We start from the raw sequence: 26,581 nt of genomic DNA on the forward strand, positions 1-26,581 counted from the left end.
AGCCCTGCCTGTGTGTATGTGCTTCATGGGCTGTACTCAGAGTATCTTTAACTGATGCAAGATGCAAACATTCCTCTAAATACCAGCTGTTCTTTTCTCAGAGACATTTATTACACTGATTCATATTTCAAGTACATTCTTACATATAGTACAGAGCATGTTGAGAAAGTACAGGAAATTCCCACATTCGCAATAATAATGAAAGCACATATTTTAGCTTTCCAGGAAACCCAGACATCCATATTAAATGGGAACACAGAGAAGGTATGGAGCTTAAAGTGCACTCAGATTAAAAAAGGAACACGCTTCAAATTTATTAGACCACACCCCATGTTTATAAATTCAACTCAACTTGTGTAATTATCTGAAAAAATTGAGCGGCAAAAGACTGCAATAAACAGTAAAACAATGTATATTGAAACATATGAAGGGTTAATGCATTACATTGAATTAACTCAGGGTAAATAAAATTCTGCTGATGATTATTTGCTTCTGCCAGACACCATTATGCCGAACTCTTGGATACTTAGCTCCTTGTTTTGGTACTGTTGCAGCTGACGCTTTGTGATGTAGCCTGACCGCAGCGCGTCATCAATCGAGAACTTCATCCCTGATTTTCGGTCAAGAAGGACCATTGACTCGCCCTTGGAGCCCTTGACTGTGACCTCCTCCCAGTCACACTCCTGACTCTGCAGGTTGACGTACATTTTCCATTCAATGAGTCCTAGTTTGTAGGCCTCTTCAGGCCTCATCTCCCTGCCTGTGTCAGGGTCAATGACAACAATGGAGCGGCGCATGTGGCTTTCTCGCTGCTCTTGCTTCATCTGTGCAGCAGACAGGTTCTTCTGCAGTTTCTCAATTTCCCTGTCTTTCTCCCTGGTGACATTCTTCAGGTCAGAAAGCTCCCTCTGGAGGGAAGTCAGCCGCAGCTCAAGGTTCTTTCCTCCACTCTCAATTGGAGTAGACTCTGTGATGTGCTTGGTCTCCTTCACAGTGATCTGGATCTCTGACTGCACTCGCCTGATCTCTGTCTGCAGACGCTGGATCTCCTGCTGCAGCCTGTTGTTTTCCTCCTGCAAGAACTCTAGCTCTTTGGATGACTTAGTGTTATTGAAGTCCATCTCAGACAGCTTGGAGTTGAGCTTGCTAAGCTGCTGTTCCAAGTCACGCTGGCGCAGCTTCTCCTCTTCCATGCTCCTCTTTAGTCTCTGAATCTCCAGCTCTGCCTCAGGATCCTTCTCCACTTGAACCTTTTCAGACCGGACCACTTTTTCCCTCACTTCCACCCTCTCCAAGGTCATCTGCTGCTCCAGAAGGATATTGAGCTCCTTCTCAAGCAGCATACGCTTGTGCCGCTCCTCTTCTACCTGCACCTTGAGAATGGCATGTTCCTTTTCCTGCTGGGGATCCTGCTGAAGGACCACCTTTTGTTTCACCGTCACCTTCTCCCTGTTCTCTCTATCCCTAATTTCCAGTTCATTGAGGCGAACTCTCAGTCGCTGAATTTCCATCTCTGCATCCCGTCGTGCCCTGCGCTCCCGCTCCAAATCCTGCAGCTGGAGGTCCAGGTCGGATTTTTGACGCTGGAGCCTTTGAAGCTCATCCTTGAGTGTCTCCTTCTGTCTCTGCTCATTGTTAATATTCTTGGAGAAGGTTTCACATTCAGACCTCAAAAGCGGGTCCTCCTCCATTTTCACAACCTCCTGCTGGACATACTTCTCCCTCACTTGCGACAAGTCAATCTTCCTCAGACGAATCTTTTCCTCATTTGCAGATCTCTCCCTCTCAAGGTCCAAACGCTTCTTCTGTTCATCAGCCAGTTTTCTCTTGAGTGTCTCCACCTCCTCCTTGGTTTTGGGGTCTTCACGATACTGAAGAACCTCATTCACAACCTCTTTAGTTTGCACCTGTGGCTTGGTGTCCTTCCATCTCTGAATCTCATCCCTCAGCTGCCTCATTTCCAACTCACACCGCTCTGTTTCATGGGTTTTGTCAACAATTTCATTCCTGAGTTTTTCCAGCTCTCTTTCGGTCTGTGGGTCCATCTTGTATTTGATGACCTCTTTGATGATTTCCTTGTACTCAACCTGAGGGCCCCTGTTTTTCAACATCCTCAGTTCATCTTGGAGAGATTTCAGCTGGAGCTCTGCCTCAGTGTATCTTCGTTGTTGTTCAACCAGTTCAAAACGGAGATTAGCTACCTCATTTTCAGCCTTTGGGTCGGGTCGAACAATCTCACGCATTTTTTCCTGAATAACAACCCTGGATTTCTCTTCCTCCAAGCTTTGGATCTTCCTCTGAAGATCAGTTTTCTCTCTTTGAGAAGACCTACGTTTTGCCTTTTCATCTTCATGCTGACGCCTGAGGTTTTCCACTTCCCTGTGTAAAGTGATGTCTTTTTCCATCTTCACTACCTCTTTGATGGAAATCTTCTCCTCAGCCATGGCTTTTTCCTTCTCCAGTCGCCTCAGTTTTTCCAGCAGAAATTTGAGTTCATCTTCAAGTTCTTTGCGGCTGTTTATTTCTTTTTGTTTCCTGTCCAGCAGGAGGCGATACTCACTCTCAAGCTGTGGGTCATTTTGCACAGTGATGATCTCTTCCTCTTTGATCACTTCTTGCTCTATGGCCTTCTGTTCTGCAAGAAGGGTGACTTGCTTCTTAATTTGAATGATCTCGGTGTCTTTGACTGTCCTCTGCCTTCGAAGCTCCTCCAGCTCATCCTTCAGCCTCCTAACCTCCTCCTCTTGCTCCCTGTCTTTCTCGATGCGGAGCACCTCCTTCACTGTGTACTGCTGTGCATCCTCTCGCTTTTCTGTCTCTATCCCACGTAGTTTATATTTGAGTGTCTCCAGTTCACTCTCTAGGGTCCAAGTTGATCTCTGCTCCTCAGCTAGCTTCTGTTGGACTTTGTGGATCTCCTCATCAAGCTGGGGGTCAGGAACTCTCTTGATCAGCTCCTTCTTGACTATGGTGTCTTGTGGTTTCTGGCCTTCCAGCACATAAATGTCATTCTGGATGCTCTGGAGTTCTCTCTCCAGTTGCTCTCGCCGCTGAGTCTCCTCATCAAGTTGCTTTTTAATTCTCCAGGGCTCCTCTCCTGGTGCTGCAGATCTCACAGATTGAACATTCTGCTGTACCACTGCCACCTCTGGCTGCTGCAAGAGAGTTATTGCCATAATATTAATAAAAAAATTTATTTCGACTTTAATCACACTTTTGCTGTGTTTCAAAGTTTTTCTGTGGATTTCATGAATGAATTTCTTACCTGATTTAGAACACTTTGTGCATATTCAAGGTTCTGAAGTCTTTGCTTGTTTATAGCATTTACTTCAGCAAACTTGGCTTCAATTGCAGATTCCTGCAGGAAAGTAGAATAGTATGTTACAATTGTATATAAACTAAAATTTATGTAATAATTGTGTGTAATGATAGTATAAAATAAAGTATGTGATTTGTTGTTCCTGTTCAAAGAATCTTTGCAGCCTATCTGCTGATGATAGTTTTCTTCAGATACTGAAATTGGTTATATTGATGTAATTAATTGTCGGAGTTCACTTTCTTATACATAGCTGTTGGTCTGGGACATAACACTGAAATATGGAATTGATTATGGATTTACTTCAGTTTTTATGGTGGATTGCTAGCCATGTTGTATGCACCCACTATCAGTCATTTTGACTAAATAAATCTGCTACATGTCCAAGTTGAAATTTTACTCCTTGATATGGGATATATTCATTGTACTGTTTTTAGCAATATTTAGTTACCTCATTCTTTACTTTAGTTGCTGGGGACTCCAGCCTGCTTCTTTTGTATGTCTGTGGAACTAGGCCATCTTCAAGATCAAGGATTGACTTAAATGTCTCTGTTTCTGTTTCATAATCCTGCAAATTAAGCAAATAGCAGACATTCAAATATTGCAGGCTCTTGTAAGACATGTATGCAGGTACAGCAGATGTGGTGTCTATGAACAGCCTTAATTGCATTACCTTGACTGCTTGCTGGTAGAGTTGAGCATTTCTTGACACACTGTTTAAATCAGACTCTTTTCTTGCAATGTCAGACAACAGGTTCTTTGAAAAGGAAACAGAATTGCTCAGAAGTTTTGTTATAATCTTCTGAAAATCTAAGACAATGTTAAACATATAATAATAATAATAATAATAATAATAATAACGCTGTTCAGATTGCACCTTTCAAGAAACCCAAGGACACAAACTAATACAAATGAAAAGAGGATAAAGAGCAAAAGACACAGAGAAAGACTGTGAAAGGTTCTGAAAGTGAAGAGGATTTTGTAGTCGATGCAGTGTTTGATAAGGAGCCAATGCAGTTTGCTGAGGACAGGGATGATGTGTTCATGGCAGTGGGTATGAGCTATGGTGTCAGAAAATTGCCAAAAATAAGACTACTGAGAGGCCGGCGTTGCGTATATCCTAATTGAAGCCAGCAAATGATCAAATGACTGATAGACGCTGGTAATTGAGAGGCCAGCGGTGTTAAATGAGAAACCAGCTATTGATTCGCCGAGGCTGGTAACCCACTGGATTTGTAAATGACAAGCCTTTCTATTTGGGTCAAATTGACTCGTAAATATTTCACTTGGCAAGCCACTTATGACTCTCTTAAATTATTTTGTCTTAGTCCTTTCCTTGAATTGAACAACTGCTCCTTTGTGGATTCTGCAGAATCAAATTGCAAATGGGATGGAAATGAGATGATATGTTTATTCAGAAATAGTGAAAGAAATTGGCAATGCAGTGGGTTACCAGGCTTGGCACGAGTGGCCAGCCTAGGTATTTCTGTGACCAGCCAAGTCAGTTGCAAATCCAGTGAATAGCCACCCTAGAAATGCTAGTGACCAGCCTAGGACTGCTTGAGAGCAGAAAAATCAGTTGCGAATCCAGTAGGTTACCTGCCTCGGGGAATCAATAGTTGGCTTCTCATTTACCACAGCCAGCCTCTCATTTATCAGTGCCCGCTTATCAGTCGCTAGATCATTTGCTGGGATATATATGCCATCAGCCTCTCAGTAGTCTTATTTTTGGAACTTATCCAGTGCCATAATGAGCAGAGTAGTTTTGGGCCTAGTTGGAGTTTGTTGAGAACTCTGGTAGGGATGCCAGAGAGGACAGCATTACAGTAGTATGTGTGTCAAATGTGACTTGTTAAATGGTTGTTAAATCACTTACCCTTTGGTTTTTCAACTTTGATTCCACTTGTCTGGGATCATCAGTTTCCCTTGGCTCATAGTTAGGTACCCGGGAGAGCCAGTTATTCAGATTGTCATAATCATTGTGATAGTTATTATAGGCAGATTTGGCTCTTTGAAGACTTTGAGACCTACAAAACATAGTGTCAAACACACTATTAACACTATTATACTATTAACACACATAAAATGAGCTATGGATCTAATTCAAGTCATTATTCATATTTATCAGCTGCAATCTAATGCCATGTTAGAGGATAATCAAAGCTGTTATTTGAAAAATACTAATGAGCACTTTGTTGTAAAATAAATATAATATGTATTTGTATGACAGAAGGCGCACACTGCTGTCCTATAATGACAAATAACCCCAAGCAAAGCCTTCGGCATGAAGAATCAAGCATGGACAGAGTAAACAGCCACTAGAACCAGTGAGTAAACTCTAAGCATTTAAACCTCAACACTTGCAGTGGGTATTATGTTTCCATTAAAAACACCAGGAACCCCTTTTAAATGAGAAGCAGAACATAAATCTGGAGTGGTATTTCTCATGGGGGAAGGAGAGGTGATGCACCTGCTGTCGATCTGCCTGTTGAGGTTGTCATAACGCTGGTTGAGCTTCCGGACCTCAGCTTCCTGTCTCTCAACGTCCGGGCAGTGTTCCTGCAGCTTATTGGCCATATTCTGACAGCTGACCTGCACTGTCTGGAGGTTCTGCTCAGCCTTGGAGATCATTGGCTTGTTCTGTCTCAAGTCTGAAGACATAGCCTTTAAACAGAGAGGATGCTTGTAAACAAAGTAGGAGAGCAGACTGAACAGAATCAATTTTCCTTTGCAATGGCAGAAAAGATTTGTGGACAGCAACTCATATGTCTAAACTTCTAAGACATGAAATATATATCGCGCCTTGACAGCTTTGTTAGTCACTGAGATTGTCAGTAACAATAAACACAAATGAATGTGCTTGACTAATGGTAGCAGGGCCAGTTTCAAAACCAGTTTCAAAACCAGTGTTTGTTCTTCAGGACACTGGACATGAAGAAGAGGGGGTCTGATTTAACCTTTAATTATCAGCTTTAATTACATGGCTTTGTTGATCAATTCTGATTAGCCACTTCAGGCATTCAGTGGTCAAATATTTCTGTATGAAGACCACTACTATGGGTAACGGACCCTTTAACCTAGAACTATCACTGTCAATTTGATCATTGTAACTTCAATTTAAGAAAATCAATAAATCAGCAGGCATACACACTTGTTTTGCCTAGTAGATCTAATTGGTAGTACAGTTATTACTGTATGACTTATGCTAGCTAGCTATACAGTATATTCAGCCAGATTTACAATGGAAAAGCTAAAACTGAGTTAGTGTTAGCCATGTTACAAGAGGTGTGAGTCTGAATTAGATGCCGGGGAGGAAATAAATTTTGATGAAAATTACAATACCGGGAGTGACAGTGAGCCATAAATAAAGAGATGAAGTAGCAACAAAAAAAGAAGTTGTCTTTCAGCTGTTGATACAGTGGCTCTGTATACCGCTGTTCCAGTTAGTGTTATGCCATCGACGTCAGGAGGGAGTTCGTTATGAAATTTTATACAAATATGTATTATGGAGTGTCTGTTAACTTGAATGTATTAACTTGCCTCATATCAACACCATGTTAGCCAATACTCCCGAATACGCAAGTATGCCGTGAGACCATTTTGACCTAAACCCAAAATGAATTTCAATATTAACTAGGTAAATTAATGGCAAACCTAGCATAAAGCTAAGGTTAGTTTGCATTCTAACCTGGTTGAAAGCGACAGGAAAGACGTTTCAGCTTCCTCCTTGTCTACTGATGATCTGTCAGAGGGATAGGCTATTTCACTATGTAAAGCCCTTGATGTAGTTGCTCCATTAAAAACCTAAAAAGTTATTGAGAAGAGACTTGCACCTTGGTGTACTGACCATTCACAGGCTTTTAAACAGAAGTCTTGTCAACTGTTTATCACCCAGCATGGAAAAAGAGTCTTTGTGCCTATAAGCACTCTCTACTTACTTTTCCAGTTTATCCAAGAAAATTAGAATAATCCACAGATCCTATTCAAAACAGTTGCTGATCTAACTAATAATCATGCAGAAACTAAACCTCGCATTCCAGCTTCTTGTAGCAGTAATGATTTCTGTACTTTCTTTTGCAGTAAAATAATAGCAACTAGAGAAAATATATCTCAGACCTGCCTTCTAGACACATAGAATGACTGGAATCCTTTACTCCCATGCTTCTGAGTGAACTAATCGAACTAGTTTCATCTTCCAAATCAACCACCTGCACTTTTGACTCATACCCACAAAACTACTGAAGAAGCTATTGCTAAGCTAATTCTTAATATAATTAACTCTTCACTGTTATCCGGCTATGTTCGCATATCTTTTAAGAAGGCAGAAATCAAGCCACTGCTCAAGAGATCAAATGTGGATCAGACTGACCTGACTGACTATAGACCGATTTCAAATCTCCCATTTCTATCAAAGGTTTTTGAGAAATGCGTAGCACAACATCTCTTTTCTTTCCTACAGGATAACAGTGCGTATGAGAGGTTTCAGTCTGGTTTTAGGACGCATCAAGGATTGAGACAGCCCACGCTTGAGTACTGAATGTAGCTCCCAAATCTCTTAGAGATAAGTTCCTTCATCTTTCCTTAAATATAAATAGCTTCTCTGTCTGCTCCAAAAAAGCTGTTAAAAGCCTTGGCGTAACTTTTGGTTCTGATCTCTCCTTTCAGGCCCACATAAATAATATCATACGAGTGGCCTTCTTCCACCTAAAGAACATATCTAAATTAAGGAAGATTTTGTCCCCCCAGGATGCTAAAAAAAATGGTTCATGCATTTGTGTCCTCTTGGCTTGATTACGTTTTATTGTCAGGGTGCACCAACTTGGCCTTGAAACGTCTACAACTTGTACAGAATGCAGCTGCTAGGGTCCTTACAAGAACTAGGAAATGGGAACATATCAGTCCAGTGCTTAAACCTCTTTACTGGCTGCCTGTCAAATCTAAAATCGACTACAAGATCTTACTTTGTACTCTTAATGTATAAAGCTCTAAATGGTTTAGCCCCTGACTATCTTAGTGAGTTACTCATTTCTTACTCTCCTCCAAGATTACTTTGTTCACAAGATGCTGGTTATGTGAAAATTTAATGTGTATCTAAAATTACAATGGGCGGTAGAGCCTTCTCTCATAGAGCTCCTGTTTTATGGAACAATCTCTCTATGTATGTGCGGGCTTCAGACACTCTCTGTCTTTAAGTGTAGGCTTAAAATTTACCTCTTTAGTCAGTCCTATAGTTAGCCATTGGTCCTATAAGCCTGTTAAATTGTCAAGTATAATCACAGAGTCTATGGAATTAAACACAGATGTCTGGGCTTGGTAGGGAGCTTAGCGTTAAGTGTCAAGCTCTCATCAACAGAGCGGACACGCTAGGTAGCTCAGCCTTAAGTGTCAAGCTGGCCTTTACAGAGCTGACATACTAGATAGCTTAGCATCAAGTGCCAAGCTAGCCTTAACCTTATCTTCTCTGTGTCTCTTTCCATTGGGGCTCCCACACCTTACCTTGCCCTGAGTTCAGAGAATGCTCCAGCGTGTTTCCTCAGCCTGAATCCACGAGATCACTCCAGTCCTGTCCTTCGCTCCACAGTCATGGACTGCTTCAGCCCTGTTCCTCCCCTGCCCATGCCTTGATGCTGTCGGGAGCTCCAGATCCACCATCCGGCTCCTCTAAACTGCACTATTCTGAACTATACCATTTGACCATCTATTATTCCTGTTAGCTGTCACCTCAGCTGTGACCTGTTTAACCCATTTTATTTTCTGTCTGCTACTTTACACCAGGCAGGCCAGAGGCGGATGGGCTCGTTCCTCTCGAGATTTCTTCCCATTGGGGAGTTTTTTCCCGCCGCCGTTTGAGGGTTTTCTCCCGTTTTTTTACCTATGTACCTCAGGCCTGGTATTTTCTCTGTTTGCTAAAACAAAGTGTCTTTGTGACAGTTCTCTGTAAAAAGCGCTATACAAATAAAAAACTGAATTAAGTGTAGAGCCCTCATACTGAATACCTACAGCCAGGTCCTGCAGTGTGTTATCCATTGAGGTGGGGTTGGATGGTGCAGCTGTTTCTCTGGCCAGTTTATTCTCATAGGTGGATAGCAAAGCCTTCCCATTCTGCAGAGAGTTCTCCAGCTGGTTGGAATTCTGAAGCCTGCAAATATAAACAAAACAAATGTAGAAAATGGTTGGCAAAAGTCTGGTCAACATCTGATCATCAAAAAACATAGCTGTACTAAACTTCCTGTTCACATATTATAAACGTAGTTATCGTGAACTTCCTGTCCAAGTTATAAACATAACTATAGTCAACATCCAGACCATATCCTATAAATATAGATATAGTGACCTTCCTGTCCACATGCTATAGACAAAACTATAGTGAACTCTGGTTTCCTCCCACAGTTCAAAGACATGTAGGTTAGATTGACTGGAAAGTCTAAATTGTCCTTGGGGTCTGACACATTGTCCTGTGTTTTGTAGTTGTTCCAATGACATTGATATGCACTTTTGTACTTAACTTTGGATAAAAGCGTCTGCTAAATAAATGTAATTTAATGTCTAAATTTGTGAATGAATGATGTGTGGGCTCTGCAATGGATTAGTGACCTGTCCAGGATGTACTCCTGCCTTTCACCCAATGACTGCTGAGATAGTTCAACCCCCTGTGACCCTGTTCAGGAGTAAGCAGTTTAGAAAATATATCAACTCAATTAATCCTTTCAAATCTCAAATCTCAAAACTCAAATCCTCTGATACCCTAATCTAGGCAGACAATCTATGGGTCTCACCTCCTGCAGAGGTTATCTCAGAAGAGACAAACCAGAAGACACAGGACACCATATCAGGGGTCAGAGACCCTGCATGGCTACATGCCTAACATTTCTCTTTAAGTTTGAATGAAATCTTTAGGTAGGCCAGTCCTTGTCATAAATGAGTCTGACCCCCATCCCTACTCTCCTACACCTTAACTCGGCACCACCCAAGCTATGCTGGGTAAGGTATTTAAGATGGCCACAGGAAAAAGTTGTGTTGTGTTGCGGTTGGTTACGGAGCCTTGGAGAAGAAGAGTTTCTCTCTTTTTATTTTGGTGGTAGTTCCTGGAAGTGGGTAACACTTTGGCAAAGTCTGGCTTATTTGTCTCTCTCTCTCTTTTCTGGTATTTCCTAATTAATTGTTTAATGTTTTGTATAATGTCTTCTGTTTTGTAATGTAGAAGTAGTGAACCTGCATTCAATATAGAATGTATGATTTCAATTAATTAATCGAATTGACTGCTTCATACTGAATTCAATTATTTAATCTTAAAACATGATATAGAGCTTGTTTTGACTTGTTGGTTGATTCTACCCGTGCACTGTAGACTGACCTATCAATGAATTTGGCCATTTAACTGATAATTCTAATTTTCAACAATAATTATTAAATTAAATCACATAAAATATATTTTATATGTAGGTTAAGTGAGTGGCTCTAGCATGCAATATTGCTTGTGTTAAGTATTCAGAATGCTGAACATTTTAATAAGGGCATTGACTGTTGGAACAGCCATAAAAAATTAACATTTTTAATTAATCCTTGCTTGTCCCACAATGGATGCATGGAAAAACCATTGCACATACCAGCCCTTGAGTAGCCCTGTCATATAGGGCTTAGCAGTGGAGTGAAAAAACACTTACTTGTCCTTTGAGTACTTCAGCAGCTGGTTGACCTTGTCACATTTTTTGTTGGCTCCGTCCACTTTGCTGTACAGCTGAGGGGCACTGGCACAATTTGGGTTTGTGGCCAAAAAGGTCTCAGCTTCCCGAACTTTGGAAGCCTTCTCTGGCTCTATTTTCTGAACAACAGTTTCAATGTCCTACAAAGAAAACATAGGTGGTGACTAGACTAACAGAATGAAGGACGGAAGGATCTCCACTCATCAAATTCCAATGTTGCAATAAGCATGTATGCATAAACATTACAGTTGTTGTTAGAATAAGCTTGTGTGTGTAAACATTAAAGGTGTAGTTAGCATGAGCTTGTTTCAGTAAGCACTTGAGGTGTTAAACCTTCAGCTCTTGGAGCCTGTCCTCGCTGTCTTGGAGCATGCGGTTCTGCTCCAGCGGGGGGCGAACTCGAGCATAGATGGCCTTTTCCTGCTTGTCTAGATCATTGGTCACTTTCTCCAGGCCTGCCATCAGCTGACGACACTGCTGTTCCTGCTTATCTGGAATCAGTGGTAGAACAGGGGTACATACACTACACTTATGTCGGCAATGAACTAGAATGCGCCTGTAAATTTAGGAGGCCCTACCATTCCCACTGCTTTCTTTCCTGAGGCCCTCCAGTCGTTGCACAAGCTTGCCTTTGGAGTTAGAGACCTTCTGCTTGATGCTTTTCTGCTGGTTAGCAAGGCTGAACACAAAAAGATAAAGCAAGCTGGTTATTTCACATTTATATTAATTGAATAACATACTTGGCATGTTATTTTACATTTTTATTAATGATATCAATGTTGATAGTGCCTTCTATTTTGGGTTGCAAATATGATTATTATACCACACAGGTACAGTACTCTACCACACAGGTACATTATTATACCACACCGGTACAGTATTATACCACACAGGTAGCGTACCATGCCACACAGGCACATTATACCACACAGACACATTATTATACCACACAGACACATTATTATACCACACAAGCACATTATACCACACAGACACATTATACCACACAGACACATTATTATACCACACAGGCACATTATACCACACCGGGTCAGTATTATACCACACAGATACATTATCATACCACACAGGCACATTACATGACATGTATACAGTATTATACCACACAGGTACAGTACTATACCACACAGGCACATTATACGACATGTGTACAGTATTATACCACACAGGTACAGTACTATACCACACAGGCACATTACACAACATGTGTACAGTATTATACCACACAGGTACAGTACTCTACCACACAGGTACATTATTGTACCACACAGGTACAGTACTCTACCACGCAGGTACATTATTATACCACACAGGTACATTATTAAACCACATGTGTACAGTATTATACCGCACAGGTAAAGTACTATAGCCACACATGTACAGTACTATACCACACAGGCACATTATTATACCACAGATGTACAATACTATACCACAGAGGTACAGTACTATTGGGGAAATGACAATATAGCCTTACACAGGGCACCACTTATGTCCGGATTATACTTCTATATTCCCAAATTGGGTACCACTTATGTAGGCAAACCATAAAATTACGGTTATCCAGACTGTTCGACAGTAAATTTGGAACTTCAATTAATAATAAAAATGTCAAATATTAAGGATCAAATAATAGGCTGGATAGGCTATTTTGACTCAGATTCTCATATTCCAGCAACATCCAAACAGACAGGGGTTTAATACAATTATTTATTAAACAAACGTACAAACAGAACATACACAAACTAATCTAAATGGGGAAAATTCTAAATACGGGAAGGTAGGGGTGTGTATACGTGTGTGCTGTTGTGTGTGCGCACGTGTCCCTTTGTCTGTGGGCGGGTGGTCGCGTATGTGTGGGGTACAGTGTAACCGGCGTGGCTGAATAACAACTCTGCTACGAAGGAGTATTGCTCCCAGTAGTGCCAGAGAGTGAAGCGTAACTTCAGCTCTTGTGCGATATATGCAAACAAGCCAACTATACTTCCACTACCGACTATACTATATGTGGTGTTGTTAAGGTTGGAAAGTTAGTTGGGGAGAAAGAGAGAGACCACTTTGTGTTTGTTCTATTAGTTCTATCGCCAGTGACAAAATGGAAACGCACAATATCACATTGAACCCAGTACAGACTAAGCTAAACTGCTATTGCCTGGAAAGTTTGCTCAGTCTTACTGTTTGCCCATTCATGCAGGTAGCGGCCTGTGGTGGTCGCTATGGGGTCCTGGAGAGAACAGTCTTGGCGTTGTGAATTTGTTGAGGTTTCCAGGTGTGAGGTGCGCAAGCTGAGTCCTTGTTCCTCAGCGATGTTGTTCTCCCCCCCCCAGTTGGTCTTTCAGAAAGGAAAGGGTCTTCTTCCTGGAGCTCGTCATGGTTAGTTGGCACAGTGTCAGGCGTGCACTGGTTTCCACATGGGATGGGTCAGGCTTAGTCGCCGGAGGCAAGCTAAATCGGCAGAGCCTTGTTGTTGCGTACAGTGACTTTTCTGTGCATTTAGATAAGGCGGTGACTGCAGCAATCTTAGGCGTTCTGCAAGCCTAGGCCCATAGGAGTTCCACAGTATGTGGGAACTCAAAGGACAGTGGCAGGAAGAGACCGTGCAGTAAAGGGCAATGGGAGAGAAAGAGGGCGAGGAAGAGAGAGAGCGATTGCTGTCCCTAACTTTTATACCTGGTGGGGGGGGATCTTCACACCGGTGGAGTGTGACAAGGATCTAGAATGTGGTGCGCGCACTGATGATGTCATCAGATGCGCGTCAGATGCGCTGCATTTTCTTAAAGAAAGTAATTTCCATTTAGATGGCACAGCCTGACCGAGTGTACCTACAGTACTATACCACACAGGCACATTATTATACCACACAGAGGGGAACCTACTTCTCAGAAATGGAGACGGCCTCAGGATCAGTTGGGGGGATCATGAAGCACACTGCAGGGGCAGTCACTCGACTCCCTGTGGAATCTTTGATGTCCCATTTTATCCCATTGTTTTTGAGAAGGGTGTACTTCTCTCCACGAAGGATCTGTCCCTGGAACGCATCCAAGAAGAGGTTCAGTAACTGACCATTCCTCCCGATTCCTGAGGTTAGAGTGCAAATCCAATGTGACGGTGGAAAATGGTTTTACCCCATCTGCATCATAGTCACACAGTGCCTCCACTGGGAGCAGCGTGTTGGGTGTCTCTCTGCGGAACTTCAGAGGCAGAACCTGCTGGCTTCGCTTCTGCAGGGCCCTCACACGGGCATCATAGTGATCCATAGCTTTCGCCTGGTCCTACACACACACACACACACACACACACACACACACTCAAAGTAAGCACCAAAGTAAGAGTAGGCACCAGAAAGTTGATGATCAAGAAAGTTTAAAAAACTCACATCCAGGTCAGAAATCAGTCCCTCCATCTGATACATGTCTTTAAAATCAGGATTGTACTTCTGGTTTATCTCAGTGTCCAGTCTCTTCTGCAAGTCCTGGGTGTCTCTGGCTTCCTTGTGATACTATAACAAAATTAATTCCCATTTTACAAGGTAAAATAATGGCTCCACGTCAGATATAAAGCCCTGTGTATTTTCTACTGCGGTATTAATAGCAAACAATCAGAATCCCAGTTCATCACAGCCAGATGTTCATATTCATTGGATATTCATTCAGTTCAGTTCAGCACTTCAGTTTATCCAAGCTAAAAGCCAGTCTCACAAATGTTTCTAAAACATAAACTACTAAGTTTCTACAAAGCTCTATAAAGTTTGCGGCCTTAGGGTGTGGTGATTGAGGGACATAGATTGTTTGGTTTGACCCTTTGGTAAGGAATAGGTAAGACTGCAATTTGTAAAATGGATTTAGTAACAATTGCAAATGATATGTTCGTGACTGCATGAGTAGATACCTTTGGAAGAAATAAATGTAAGCACTGGAAAAGAAGGACTGATGTTGGCAGAGTAAAATGGCTGGAAATATATTAATGTGGATTAAAAATATGTGACCAGAAGATTGACCGTTTGGTAAATTCATTTTAAAAATGTGAAATATTTTATGTTTGAAGGCATTTACAGTAAAAAAAAATACAGTAAAACAGATAAACAGAGGGATAGAAAGTAAACCAGGGCAATGTGTACTGTACACACAGGCTCTTTGCACTCACTTTGTGGTACTCTTCCATGTGCTTGAGATGGTTTTCCTCACATATAAGCAGATTCAGGTACTCCTTCCAGTCTGCATGTACCGCTTCCATGTGGGCCTAAGAGACAGGCAGAGGGGGGTCTCAGATAAGTGGCCAAAACCAGGCTGCCTTTTTTGAAGCTCACTTCCATGTCTTGTCGAGAGACGTTGCACACTAGCGCCACTGTGGTTGGTTCCAGTATAGGTGTTTCAGCCACCCATTTTAATCTAAGTCAATGGCAACAAATACGGTCAAAATACAAAGTCAATCTTTTTTTCCACAAGAAAAGTAGGTGTTTTTTCTTCATCTAATGTCTGCCCATATGCTAATTTGTTAAGTTATTGTGCTATTTAGACAAGCCGGTAATATCTTGTGGAAGAATCAGGGACAATTTGCATCACTACTGAGTCACTGTATCTCACGTGCTCAGTGGACGACTGGACTTCATGTCCCTACTGCACAGTCTCTGGCTCCTGTTTGTACAACATGGGGGCGCCCACGAACTACACTTCCCAGGCTTCAAAACCCTTTTCACCGAGCCCATGGAGAGTCAATGGGTGACGTCTCAGTGATTTTGTCCATATTTTTCTACGGTCTACGGTCTTCTGAATTCAGACCTGCATTCACCCAGACCTAAATTTAAGCACATCTGACACGGGGCCTGGATTGGCAAACAGTAGCTACCTGGATGACGTTTTTCCCCGGATGGTTTGACTGCAGCAGCCTGTCCGCATCATCATTCAGTTTGGTTATGGTTTCCTCTTTTGCTTCCAGACTTTTGGTGATGAAGCTCTTTGGTGAAACAAGTAACCTACATTACAGCAGGTTCTACACCTCTCACTTCTCAGTAGAAATAAACAGAAATTATTAAAAAGCAGGTAATGAGCTCCTATCGACAGGGATTGATCAGTCAGTTGATAATAATTTTGTAAAGCACCATTTACTAACATGTATTTTAATTTTAAATTAAAGGAGTACCATGGTGGTTGAACGTGACACTTCCCAGTTGTCTTCAGGCAACAACAAAACAAATGTGCATAATTTTTTTATTCTTCAGTCATTTCAATGTACTTTAAAACGTATTTTTCTAAGCCTAAATTTCCCACTATAAAAATTTACCCAAACCGTCTGGGCGTGGTAATGAGAACTGTCAGTTAGCTATGATTGACAGACCGTGCCCCGTTACCATAGCTACCCCCATGATACGCGCTCTCTTTGGGAGACTGAATTTTCACAAGCTAGCTAGCTTAGTAGTATATCAAGTATCGATAGATAGCTGAGGTAAGGACGTTGACTTATATCCAATTATAATTTTTGCTATCTAGCTAGCCAAGTTAAGATAAAAGCACAACTATAACGTCCTCATAAAAGCAAACTAGCAAGCTAACGTTATCGATAACATTGCCTTATGAAAGCAAACCTCCTAGCTAGCTAACGTTAGCTAGCTAGCTAAATGAATATAACCAGAAATAATCTAAAGGCACTCTAATTTAAGTGAACCTAACGTTAGTCAAATATTTGCATTGTCTGAACAGCAGGACGGTGTGTCCTGTCAGATTTCTTTACGGGGCGTGGAAATGGGAGTGGTTACTGTATTCGTGACGTAGAAAAATGACAACTTTCTCAACCGGTTGAAAATAGGACGATGAATTTAAAACGCATATTTCTCCAAAAATACAAAACGGACATATTTAATACTTTGCTCATTGTGTTTCTTCAATGCCTCTTGTGCAAATAGCACATAAAACCGAGAAAGTGTGAAAATCACCATGGTACTCCTTTAATAATTATTTTAAGAACAGTGCTAGAACAGAACTTCAGGTTACCACACAGTGCTTCAGATTTTGCCCGGTGATGGGGACAAGTGGTGAACAAAAACCAAAACAGGTCACTTCTGAGTGTCTATTTAAGACCTAAATAGTTTCAGCTCTGCCAGCAGTTTTAAGCCTTTAGGGGTATGTTGGGGCATGTTGGGACTCCTTACCTCGTACTGCCGTTGTCGGGCAGGGTAATCCAGGTTGGTGTCACTCCAGTCGTAACTCATGCGCTCACGGCCCTGTTGGTCCATCCAGTAGAGCTCATTGGTACAACGCTGCATGAAGTCCCTTAGGCTGTGCAGGTCCTTCTGCCGCATGCTGGAGCTGGCCTAGGATCATTCACCAAAGGACAACCGTCATTACCTCTCTGCCCCTGACCCAGGTGCAGGTGCAACACTGAGGGGAGTGTGGGGGCGCCAGGTGCGGCAGAATTTCACCATTCTTACCAGGAGTTTGTTGTACCTCATTGGCAAGTTACTGCCGTAATCCTGCAATGCAAGTGTGAGAAATGAATTAGGAATTATGAATTAGCTTTCAAATTCCAGTATGTACAGTTCTTCTGTGAGATGCTACAGGAAATATTCTCAAAGAAATGGAACATACTGCAATATTTTGTAAAAATCTGAAAAATATTGTGACAAATACATTTCCCAGAAAATATTACATATTGCAATGCCTCATGTTTACGCTGTGGCACTGATTCAGAGAGCAGACAAGCATGTGCCCTCCCCTGAGGTACATGATGTCAGCCCCTGCTACTAATCACACCGCAGTTCACCGGTCAGGCTCCGCTACTAATCACACCGCAGTTCACCGGTCAGGCTCCGTTACTAATCACACCGCAGTTCACCGGTCAGGCTCCGTTACTAATCACACCGCAGTTCACCGGTCAGGCTCCGTTACTAATCACACCGCAGTTCACCGGTCAGGCTCGCAGAGACATGAAATAGAGGAACACACTTCTGGTGGTCAGTCAGATCCAACACCAGACTGTAGGGCCCATCCATAGACTGGATAAATGATTTCACAGATACCAGAGCATGGGGCCCATCCATACACTACAGCAGTGCCTTAACCGATACCAGACCGTGGAGCCCATCCACACACTGGAGCAGTGCCTTCACAGATACCAGACCATGGGCCCATCCACACACTGCAGCAATGCTGTCACAGATACCAGACCATGGGGCCCATCCACACACTGGAGCAGTGCCTTAATAGATACCAGACCACGAGGCCCATCCACACACTGGAGCAGTGCCTTCACACATACCAGACTATGGGGCCCATCCACACACTGCAGCATTGCCTTCACAGATACCAGACCATGGGCCCATCCACACACTGAAGCACTGCCTTCACAGATACCAGACCATGGGGCCCGTCCCCACACTAGAGCAGTGCCTTCACAGATACCAGACCATGGGGCCCATCCACACACTGGAGCAGTGCCTTAACAGGATGAGGCTCCACTATGAATGTTAAGACCATGAGAGCACATTCTTGTAGTTTACCTTGTCACCGTCTGCTATGTGTGGTGCCAGAGCCTCCACTTCACTGTGGAAAATGTTGTGTTCCTCCATCTGATTTTCAACTGTGGGCAAGTCCTCCCCAAATCCTTGCTTATTGAGGGTTGCCTGTCAAATAAGTCAGACACATGATAATGACGACAATGATGATGATAATGTTAATGATGATGACGATGATTAAAAAGGTTGTGGTTATCATTATTTATATTCATAATTTAGGAATAAATAAAGTGCTACAAAGGAATTTTTTTATGAATGCCCAGATGGACAATATTGTCCATTATGTCATGGGTTAGGTTGTAGTTGCAATTGAGACTACAGGGAGTGCTTGTTAAATGAACGACCAGAGCGACAATGCTGGTGCTGTGAAACTCCGTATTCGGCATAGTTGTCGTGTATCGTCTACTAATGAAACTAAGATAAAGCGTTTCTGTTTTCAACTCATACTTTGGTTGCAGGAGCAATGCATGTCTTCGTTGAACAATGTAGGCATGCCATCGTGCTGACCACTAGGGGGTTTGCGCTAACTGGTTAAAAAAACATACTTAAAAGCAAGACCACTGAAGAGCTGGGGAAGGTTAGAGGCATGTGAGTGGGGAGCTCTCTGCAAGTCCAGTGGATGGGGTGGCAACACTCTGGCCTGCAGATGCACCTCACAGACCATGCACAACCTCCTCACCTGCTTCTCATCGATGATGTTGCCCCAGAGTCCTTCGATGCTGGGGAGACCTTCGGAGCGTGTTATGTTGTAAATCCTGTCATGCTCCTCTCTGAGTTTCATCACTCGATCGCGAAGCTGCTTCATACTTCAAATGGACAGAAGAACCACATTGTGCATCATTCACTGCCATTATTCCCAGCTGGATCTGCTTTACATTTTACACTGCCATTATTCCCAGCAAGATCTGCTTTACATTTTACACTGTCATTATTCCCAGCTGGATCTGCTTTACATTTTACACTGCCATTAATCCCAGCTGGATCTGCTGGACTTGAATTTTTCTCACAATTAAAATGATTAGCATATATTTGTAATACTAAGCATGTATTTTTCATATGTTACATACAATACAGTATGTTTATCCCTATTTAACCCACTATAAACTCTCTGTTGGGGTTGCACTAAAATCAAACATGATTTAATGTACAATACAGGTGCTACTCTAGCACATTTTTCATGCACGTGGTTTTATGTCCTTATTTGGTACATTAAAGCACAGTATTAGGAAGTCATGTATAAGTCACATATCATAATGGGCAGAGGTTAAAAATGGTCTCCAGTTTTGAGGGGAAAGGTAATGAAAAACAAAGGAACTACGACTTCTACATGAATTTTAAATACATATAAATGAGAATGTATTTTTCTGTTTACCAAGAAGTTCAACTGCATTTTAAGTGCATACTTAGTGTGATGTGCAGTTTGCTGGATGAATTAGAAAGCAGAAATTCTTACTGTCCTGCCACTAAAAACTATTAGCTTGCGCTGAGCAAGTCACCACTTAAAACACTGCACAGCTGTACATACAAACATAGGGAGACTACAGTATGTCTTGTATTAAACTGGGGGGGGGGGAGGAGTTGGAGCATGCTGTCTGTGTCATGGGGGTGCATACTCTTGCTCAATCATCTCAGCCTGGGGGTGTTGAAGTCGCTTGGCGTTGGCGGCGTCCTCCTCCAGCCCCCTAAGAAGCTCCAGAGAGTTGAGGATTTTCTTGTTGGTGTCTTCCTGATACAGGGGCGGCTTCCCCTCATTGATCTTATTCACATCCTGCAAAGGGCGAATTTTAGTCACCAACAATGGAAAACCACCAAGTTGTGGCGACATAGCTCAGGAGGTAAGAGCGATTGCATGGCAGTTGGAGGGTTGCTGGTTCAAACCCCGCCCTGGGCGTGTCGAAGTGTCCTTGAGCAAGACACATAACCCCTAGCTGCTCTGGCGAATGAGAGGCATCAATTGTAAAGCGCTTTGGATAAAAGCGCTATATAAATGCAGTCCATTTACCATTACCAAGTCAGGGCTAAGATCCAAATTCATTTAACATCTCAGAGTAGGAGCACTAACCTACGATCAGCTACGCCTTGCAGCACATGGCAGATAATCAACAGGGAAAGCTGATCCTAGATTAGTGCTCCTACACTGCGACATTGTTTGAATACTGGCCCAGACTTCATTCACTGGCAATGGTCGGGGTTGAGTCAACGTACTTTGGTCAAGTTCTGCTCAGTGTCGTAGATGTTCTTTTCCACCTTGTCAGCATTCTTCTGCAGCTTTTCAATCAGGGCAGTGAGCTCAGTGCTGGCCGTTCTGGATGGGAACAGAATTGCATTTTGCAAATGGTTAGCAGCATTGTGCATTCTGATCACTTAGGAGCCCACCACTGAACTATTTAATGTGTGCTTGGTTTACAGGATTTACCCCAGGACTGCTTTCAGTTGTCTCTTTGTAAATGGGTATAAACTGAATTAGTATCTAAAAGTACACATTTACCAGACCCACTGAGCCACAGGTTTATAGTCAGTCAGGGTGAAACATGACATCATTTTAGTTTCCACTGCTCTGTAAATATATATATATATTCAATTCACAAAAGCGCAATGTCAGAATATGATTAAATCATTTTAAATTTATTAAAATAAATTTTAATGATTGTCGGCCTTCAGTAGGCACTGCTAATCATGTCTTGATAATTCTATTGCAAGAAGACAGACTGATGCACATTCTCTGGTCAGATTCTCAGCTTGTGTTTGTGTGCCCTAGAGGGGCACACTCCCTATGCACTTTGATTTAAATACAATCCAACCACACAGTTAATACATTTATCAGAGATTACACCCCAACTAAGCATGTCATGTCCCAAGTTCATAGGATATTTCCAAAGAATGGAAGGTGAAGGTGCGTTTTTTCCATTGACATTTGTCCCGTTTCCTTCATTGTAAGAAAAAATAGTGTCTGCAACTTTTCTTCCTGTTTGTGATTGTCATATTTAATATCTAGATGCTGTAACATCATCCTTGCTTATCTTGAACTCTTTGCATTGAGTGAAAACCCCTTGCTCATCAGTCAACACTGCCTACTGTATGATGGGTAGGGGTTTTCTTCCGTGGTGACACATACTAAAAGGTCTGCATGCTTTCATTTACAAAGCTGTAAAGCACTAAAACCTTTAATCATAATTATTATAAACTGCATTGTCAAACCTTGCTTAAAGTCCAGTTATTGATTGAAGGAACTGACTCTCAAGGCTTTGGACTTAATGGCTTCTTGGTCCTGGAATAGCCTTCAATACACTTGACACACTCAAATTTCAAGCGCTTAATTTCAAAAGAATTCAAATCAGGAATCAGTGCCACTCATGCGCAGCTCAACAGGCAAGCATGCGGGCACCTGATCGAGTAGAAGGGGGCGCTGGTGTGCGATGAGATGCTGTCATAACAGCAGACTAAAACCCTCCAATCCATGACTGATGCTAGAGCCAATTGTGCATTGTCTTGCGAGGCTGCACTCATGGTCAGTACCCCCATGGTCTGGATTTGAAACCAGACTGTGGGGCCCATCCACACACTGGCGCAGTGCTTTAACAGACACCAGACTGTGGGGCCCATCCACACCGGAACAGTGCTTTAATGGATACCAGACTGTGGGGCCCAGCTACACACTGGCGCAGTGCTAACGGATACCAGACTGTTCGGCCCATCCACACACTGGCGCAGTGCTTTAACAGACACCGGAGTGTGTGGGCCAGCCACACACTGAAACAGTGCTTTAACAGACACAAGAGTGTGTGGGCCAGCCACACACTGTAACAGTGCTTTAACAGATACCAGACTGTGGGGCCCATCCACACACTGGTGCAGTGCTAACGGATACCAGACTGTGGGGCCCATCCACACACTGGCGCAGTGCTTTAACGGATACCAGACTGTGGGGCCCATCCACACACTGGAACAGTGCCTTAACAGACACCAGAGTGTGGGGGCCATCCACACACTGGAACAGTGCTTTAACGGATACCAGAATGTGGGGCCAAGCCAAACACTGAAACAGTGCTTTAACAGACACCAGACTGTAGGACCTTAACAAGATGAGTCATCATGTGGCCCATTGGTCTTATTGTATAACTTTTGTATTTACCTCAAATAACTTTCGTGCTGCCCTCTTTGTCAGGGTGACAGCGACTCTATATCGCAAGAGGATTTCAGGATAATAAACATTAAATATAAACATTAAAAATAATTAGGCTATATATATGTTTAACATTAATGTGACCTTTTCATACGCAGCAAAAAAGCCATAAATATTTCTTGTTCATAGATTTTTATGCAGTTATGTACATTTGCATTACATGATCAGTTTAAGCCTGTACTTTACACAACGACAACAGTCTGTGAGAGCTGCTCACTTCTCTGTTCCTTGTGCTTTGATTTGTTACGGCCTGTTCTTCTCCCATAACAAAAGACCCTTTCAGAGCTATGAAACTAACTGCAAAACCGGAACAGTTCTTGAAAGCTTATGATTATATATTTTCTTGAACTCATAACCTCATAACTCATAATACTGGCTGTATCAGGAACAAGTTACTGAGTGTTTTAGGTACAGGTTACTGGCTGTTTCAGATAAAGGTTACTGGCCGTTCCAGGTATATTTTCCTGCCAGTTTTAGGTACAGGATACTGGCTGATTCAGGTAAAGGATCCCGGCTGATTCGGGTAATGGTTACTGGCTGCTTATGGTATAAGTTACTGACTGTTTCAGGTACAGGCTACTGGCTGTTTAATGCATAAGCTACCATCTGTTTCAGGCACAGGTTACTGGCTTTCAGTTGTAAGCAAGACCCAACATGAATAACTGACACATTTTTTTCTTCAAGAAAATGTGTTGCTTTATGTGAATTTACACCTGTGCCTCATGGTGCCATCGAAACTAACCTCAAAAATGTAAATGTCAAAGTTTAAAGGCTACAGAGATTACATGGACAGAGAATAGCATGAGGTGACCTTGTGCTTCGTGTGTGAAATGCAGAATTATCTTGTGTGTATTCTCAGTTCTCAGTAATTGGGTGTGGTACTCCAAATGAACTGGTTTATCTAGTTTTCTATAGTTTGTATAACAATGCTAGCCATAATAAATAAATATTGATAAAAATGGATTAAGTCAAAAGCAAAGCTGTATCCTGAACAATAAAACTATATATACTTCCGCTATATAGACATTTTATTCAGTATTCTGCTCTCTACCAGACTGTTACAGTGCACTAACCTAACCTCCTTATTTTTGCTGGATATGCTGATGTTCCTGAATGCATGATTATACAATCCAGAAAAATAATATAAAATTGTTTTTTTTTTAAAAGATAACAGTTGACAGTTGACAATCTACTGCTGTCTCACCCCCTCGGTAACCCTGGATCAGTGGAAAACTATCTGTGGCTGAATGACACTTCAGAGCCGAGAGCAGGGCAGTGAAGCAATCTTACTCTGTGCCATGGGCAGGTAGGATGTGTCACACACCGAGCTGCAGTGCACCTGTCTGCAGTTTTGCAAAGGATTGTGGGTCCTCCACATAAAGTGGCAGCATGGGGAGAATAAGTGGAATAAAACCCAGCAAAAGCAGCAGTACTGACTAAATATACCAAGCCACTCATTACACTATTGACTTCATGAACTGATATTGTTTCCTTTCCTATATTTTCAGTTCATGAGTTCATGTCACTAACAAATGTTTATTGATATATACTAAATACATTTTTGAATTACCTTGCTCAGTGGTACAACAGCAATGACCCACTTAGGAGTCAAATCTGCATCTCAGGTCACAAGTCTATCTGTTAAACTAACACATTGCACTGGTGGTGAATGAGCCTATCTCTGGGCTTATTCTAAATATTCACTGACTCACAATACTCCATTCACACAAAACTGCACACACAAAGGATAACTGATGGAACAAAACATACTGTAATTTGAGTTCTGTTCCATTTTTTACCACTGAGCTGCTATATTCACATATATTTCACCTTTTTATGGCTGTTAAGGTGAGATTACTATGCTATCGCAGTAAATCAAACAATGTTATCCTGATTAATACGCTCACAATAAATTCTAGAGTCTAAAATGAATGGCATCCCACTGTTAGTGATTAGTGTCAGAACTAATCTGTGCTTCTGTCCTCCTGGGCTCCTTTAGTTCCTATCAGACCTCCAAGGGCAGAAAGCCATGTTACACTCAGCCCCACGTTTCAGAATTTATTAGTAGAGATGAGACCCAGGTGGAGTTCAGATTCCTCAGCAGCTCCAACCCCAAATGACCACAACACCACCACTCCCTAATGGACTGCAAACAAGTCAACAGATAATACTGGCAGGGAGTGCAGGGTAGCCCTGTTGCACTGTAACAACCCTGATTGAATCTGAAGTTATATTCAACAACGTATTCCAGTGCATTAATTTTGAATACAACAATTTCGTCAGTACGGACATTCCTGAAATATGCACAGTAGTCCTCTGTTAAATGGGGGCTATGGTAAGCTATCTTCAACAATGAAATGGGACTGATGGAACCCTCCTGCCAGTAAAATGTGAGGAACTGCCAATCCGGACCTCTATTGTCAGTAAGGCTATTAAGAAAATCTTAAAAGGAATGTATTTCACAGCAAAATATAATATGGATCGAAGTGAAGACAGCAATTAACAACGGCTAACATTGGCTTCATTGTCACGTTGCATTCGTTGCTTTGATTATTTTTTTATTTTTTTAAACTTTTTTTGTACGTAAATAAGCGAGTGAAATCCAGCTGAAATTCTCACAGAGAACAATACAAGTCGCTACAACTGTCTGACTACAGTTATAGAACATTTAAAAGACATCCACTTCTGCGTGTTTCTTTCAAAACGGCCGATTCAATAAACACTATAACTGCACGCCGTAACTGAAACCCATTAAAAAGATTATCAGAATGACCGTACTCACTTTTTCTGCGTAATGTTCACGCTGTTCTTCGTTTTATTTTTCTTGAACATTGTGGCAGACAGCTTCTCAGTTCCTTACTTTTGGAAGTGCACTACGACAATCCTAACGGTGAGAATCTTCTGATATCTTCTGCTAAGGTGCAAGCTAAGGTGATCGTCCTGTTGAGGTGGAAAGCAGAATAGCGGCAGCCTCCCTGTGGTACTACACATCCAACAGTCAACACGAACTCCGCGCTCCGTGAGTCTGAGCCCTGCTGAAATATGGACCGGATTACTCCCATACCTGCAATCCTTCCAACTCGTAGGCGGGACGCCATTTGGGTGTAACATGTCTTCTGAACAAACAGAATGTGCCTGGTATGCATATTAGCTGCATTAGGCTAAAATATCAGTTTATACTAAAACGTGAACAGAGAACATGTCTAAAACTGTAACAAGAGGTTACGGTTATACAGTATATTTTACGGGTATTTAATGACTGACTCCCTGGGCGTCAGAAAATATTTTATAGCCAAAGCTAAAAATAAACCAATTTTCCCGTGTCATAAAATAGATTCACTACAAGAGCGTCTTTGATGGGCCACAAACAGCAATGAAATAAATTCTTAACGATGGTGTTGAATTATGCCTTTCTGATATAACATTAGTATTTTTATTTTGACTCTGCGCTTAGTCATTCCTATTTCCAATCCTTGTTTAACACATGAACCGTAGGCAGAAAACATCCGATTTATACTGGATGGTCTCAATGCAGACAGGGGGTCATTTTTAAACATTCATCCATTCGCTAATTAATCTGTTTTTAAATGTATTCCGATCTAGTAAATATTAAATCTGTTCTGTGTTTATAATTACAGAGGCGAACTCACACAATGAATTCACATGAAGTCTTCATTATCCCTCATGAGGAAATTCCACTGATTTCATGTCATACTATATAGAAAGAGAACAAATTCCGAACATGTTTGTCAGAGATATTGCCCATATAGTTGACTATAAATGCTTTCTAATTTATTTATGGGTATTTTTCATATTGATAGATACAAACATTGACACTGATGAAATAATCG

The 26,581-nt window shown here is 41.9% G+C and overlaps 1 protein-coding gene across 1 annotated transcript; it reads right to left on the reverse strand.

The window, feature by feature from the left end:
- Positions 1 to 89: 89 nt before the first annotated feature.
- LOC118215918 (periplakin-like) lies at positions 90 to 25,767 on the reverse strand. Its single transcript, XM_035396887.1, has 22 exons — positions 25,513 to 25,767; positions 20,753 to 20,852; positions 20,161 to 20,315; positions 19,227 to 19,353; positions 18,533 to 18,655; positions 17,465 to 17,506; positions 17,186 to 17,347; positions 15,886 to 15,993; positions 15,184 to 15,279; positions 14,417 to 14,539; positions 14,166 to 14,312; positions 13,917 to 14,068; positions 11,598 to 11,698; positions 11,353 to 11,510; positions 10,981 to 11,159; positions 9,317 to 9,455; positions 5,787 to 5,980; positions 5,193 to 5,343; positions 3,990 to 4,073; positions 3,768 to 3,884; positions 3,266 to 3,358; positions 90 to 3,155 (listed from the first exon to the last, which is right to left on the reverse strand). Exons 1-22 carry the CDS (start codon positions 25,560 to 25,562, stop codon positions 483 to 485), a joined length of 5,274 nt encoding a protein of 1,757 aa, XP_035252778.1. The 5' UTR covers positions 25,563 to 25,767; the 3' UTR covers positions 90 to 482.
- Positions 25,768 to 26,581: the final 814 nt, after the last annotated feature.

Source organism: Anguilla anguilla, chromosome 17 (genome assembly GCF_013347855.1).
Source record: "Anguilla anguilla isolate fAngAng1 chromosome 17, fAngAng1.pri, whole genome shotgun sequence".
NCBI classification, from domain to species: domain Eukaryota; kingdom Metazoa; phylum Chordata; class Actinopteri; order Anguilliformes; family Anguillidae; genus Anguilla; species Anguilla anguilla.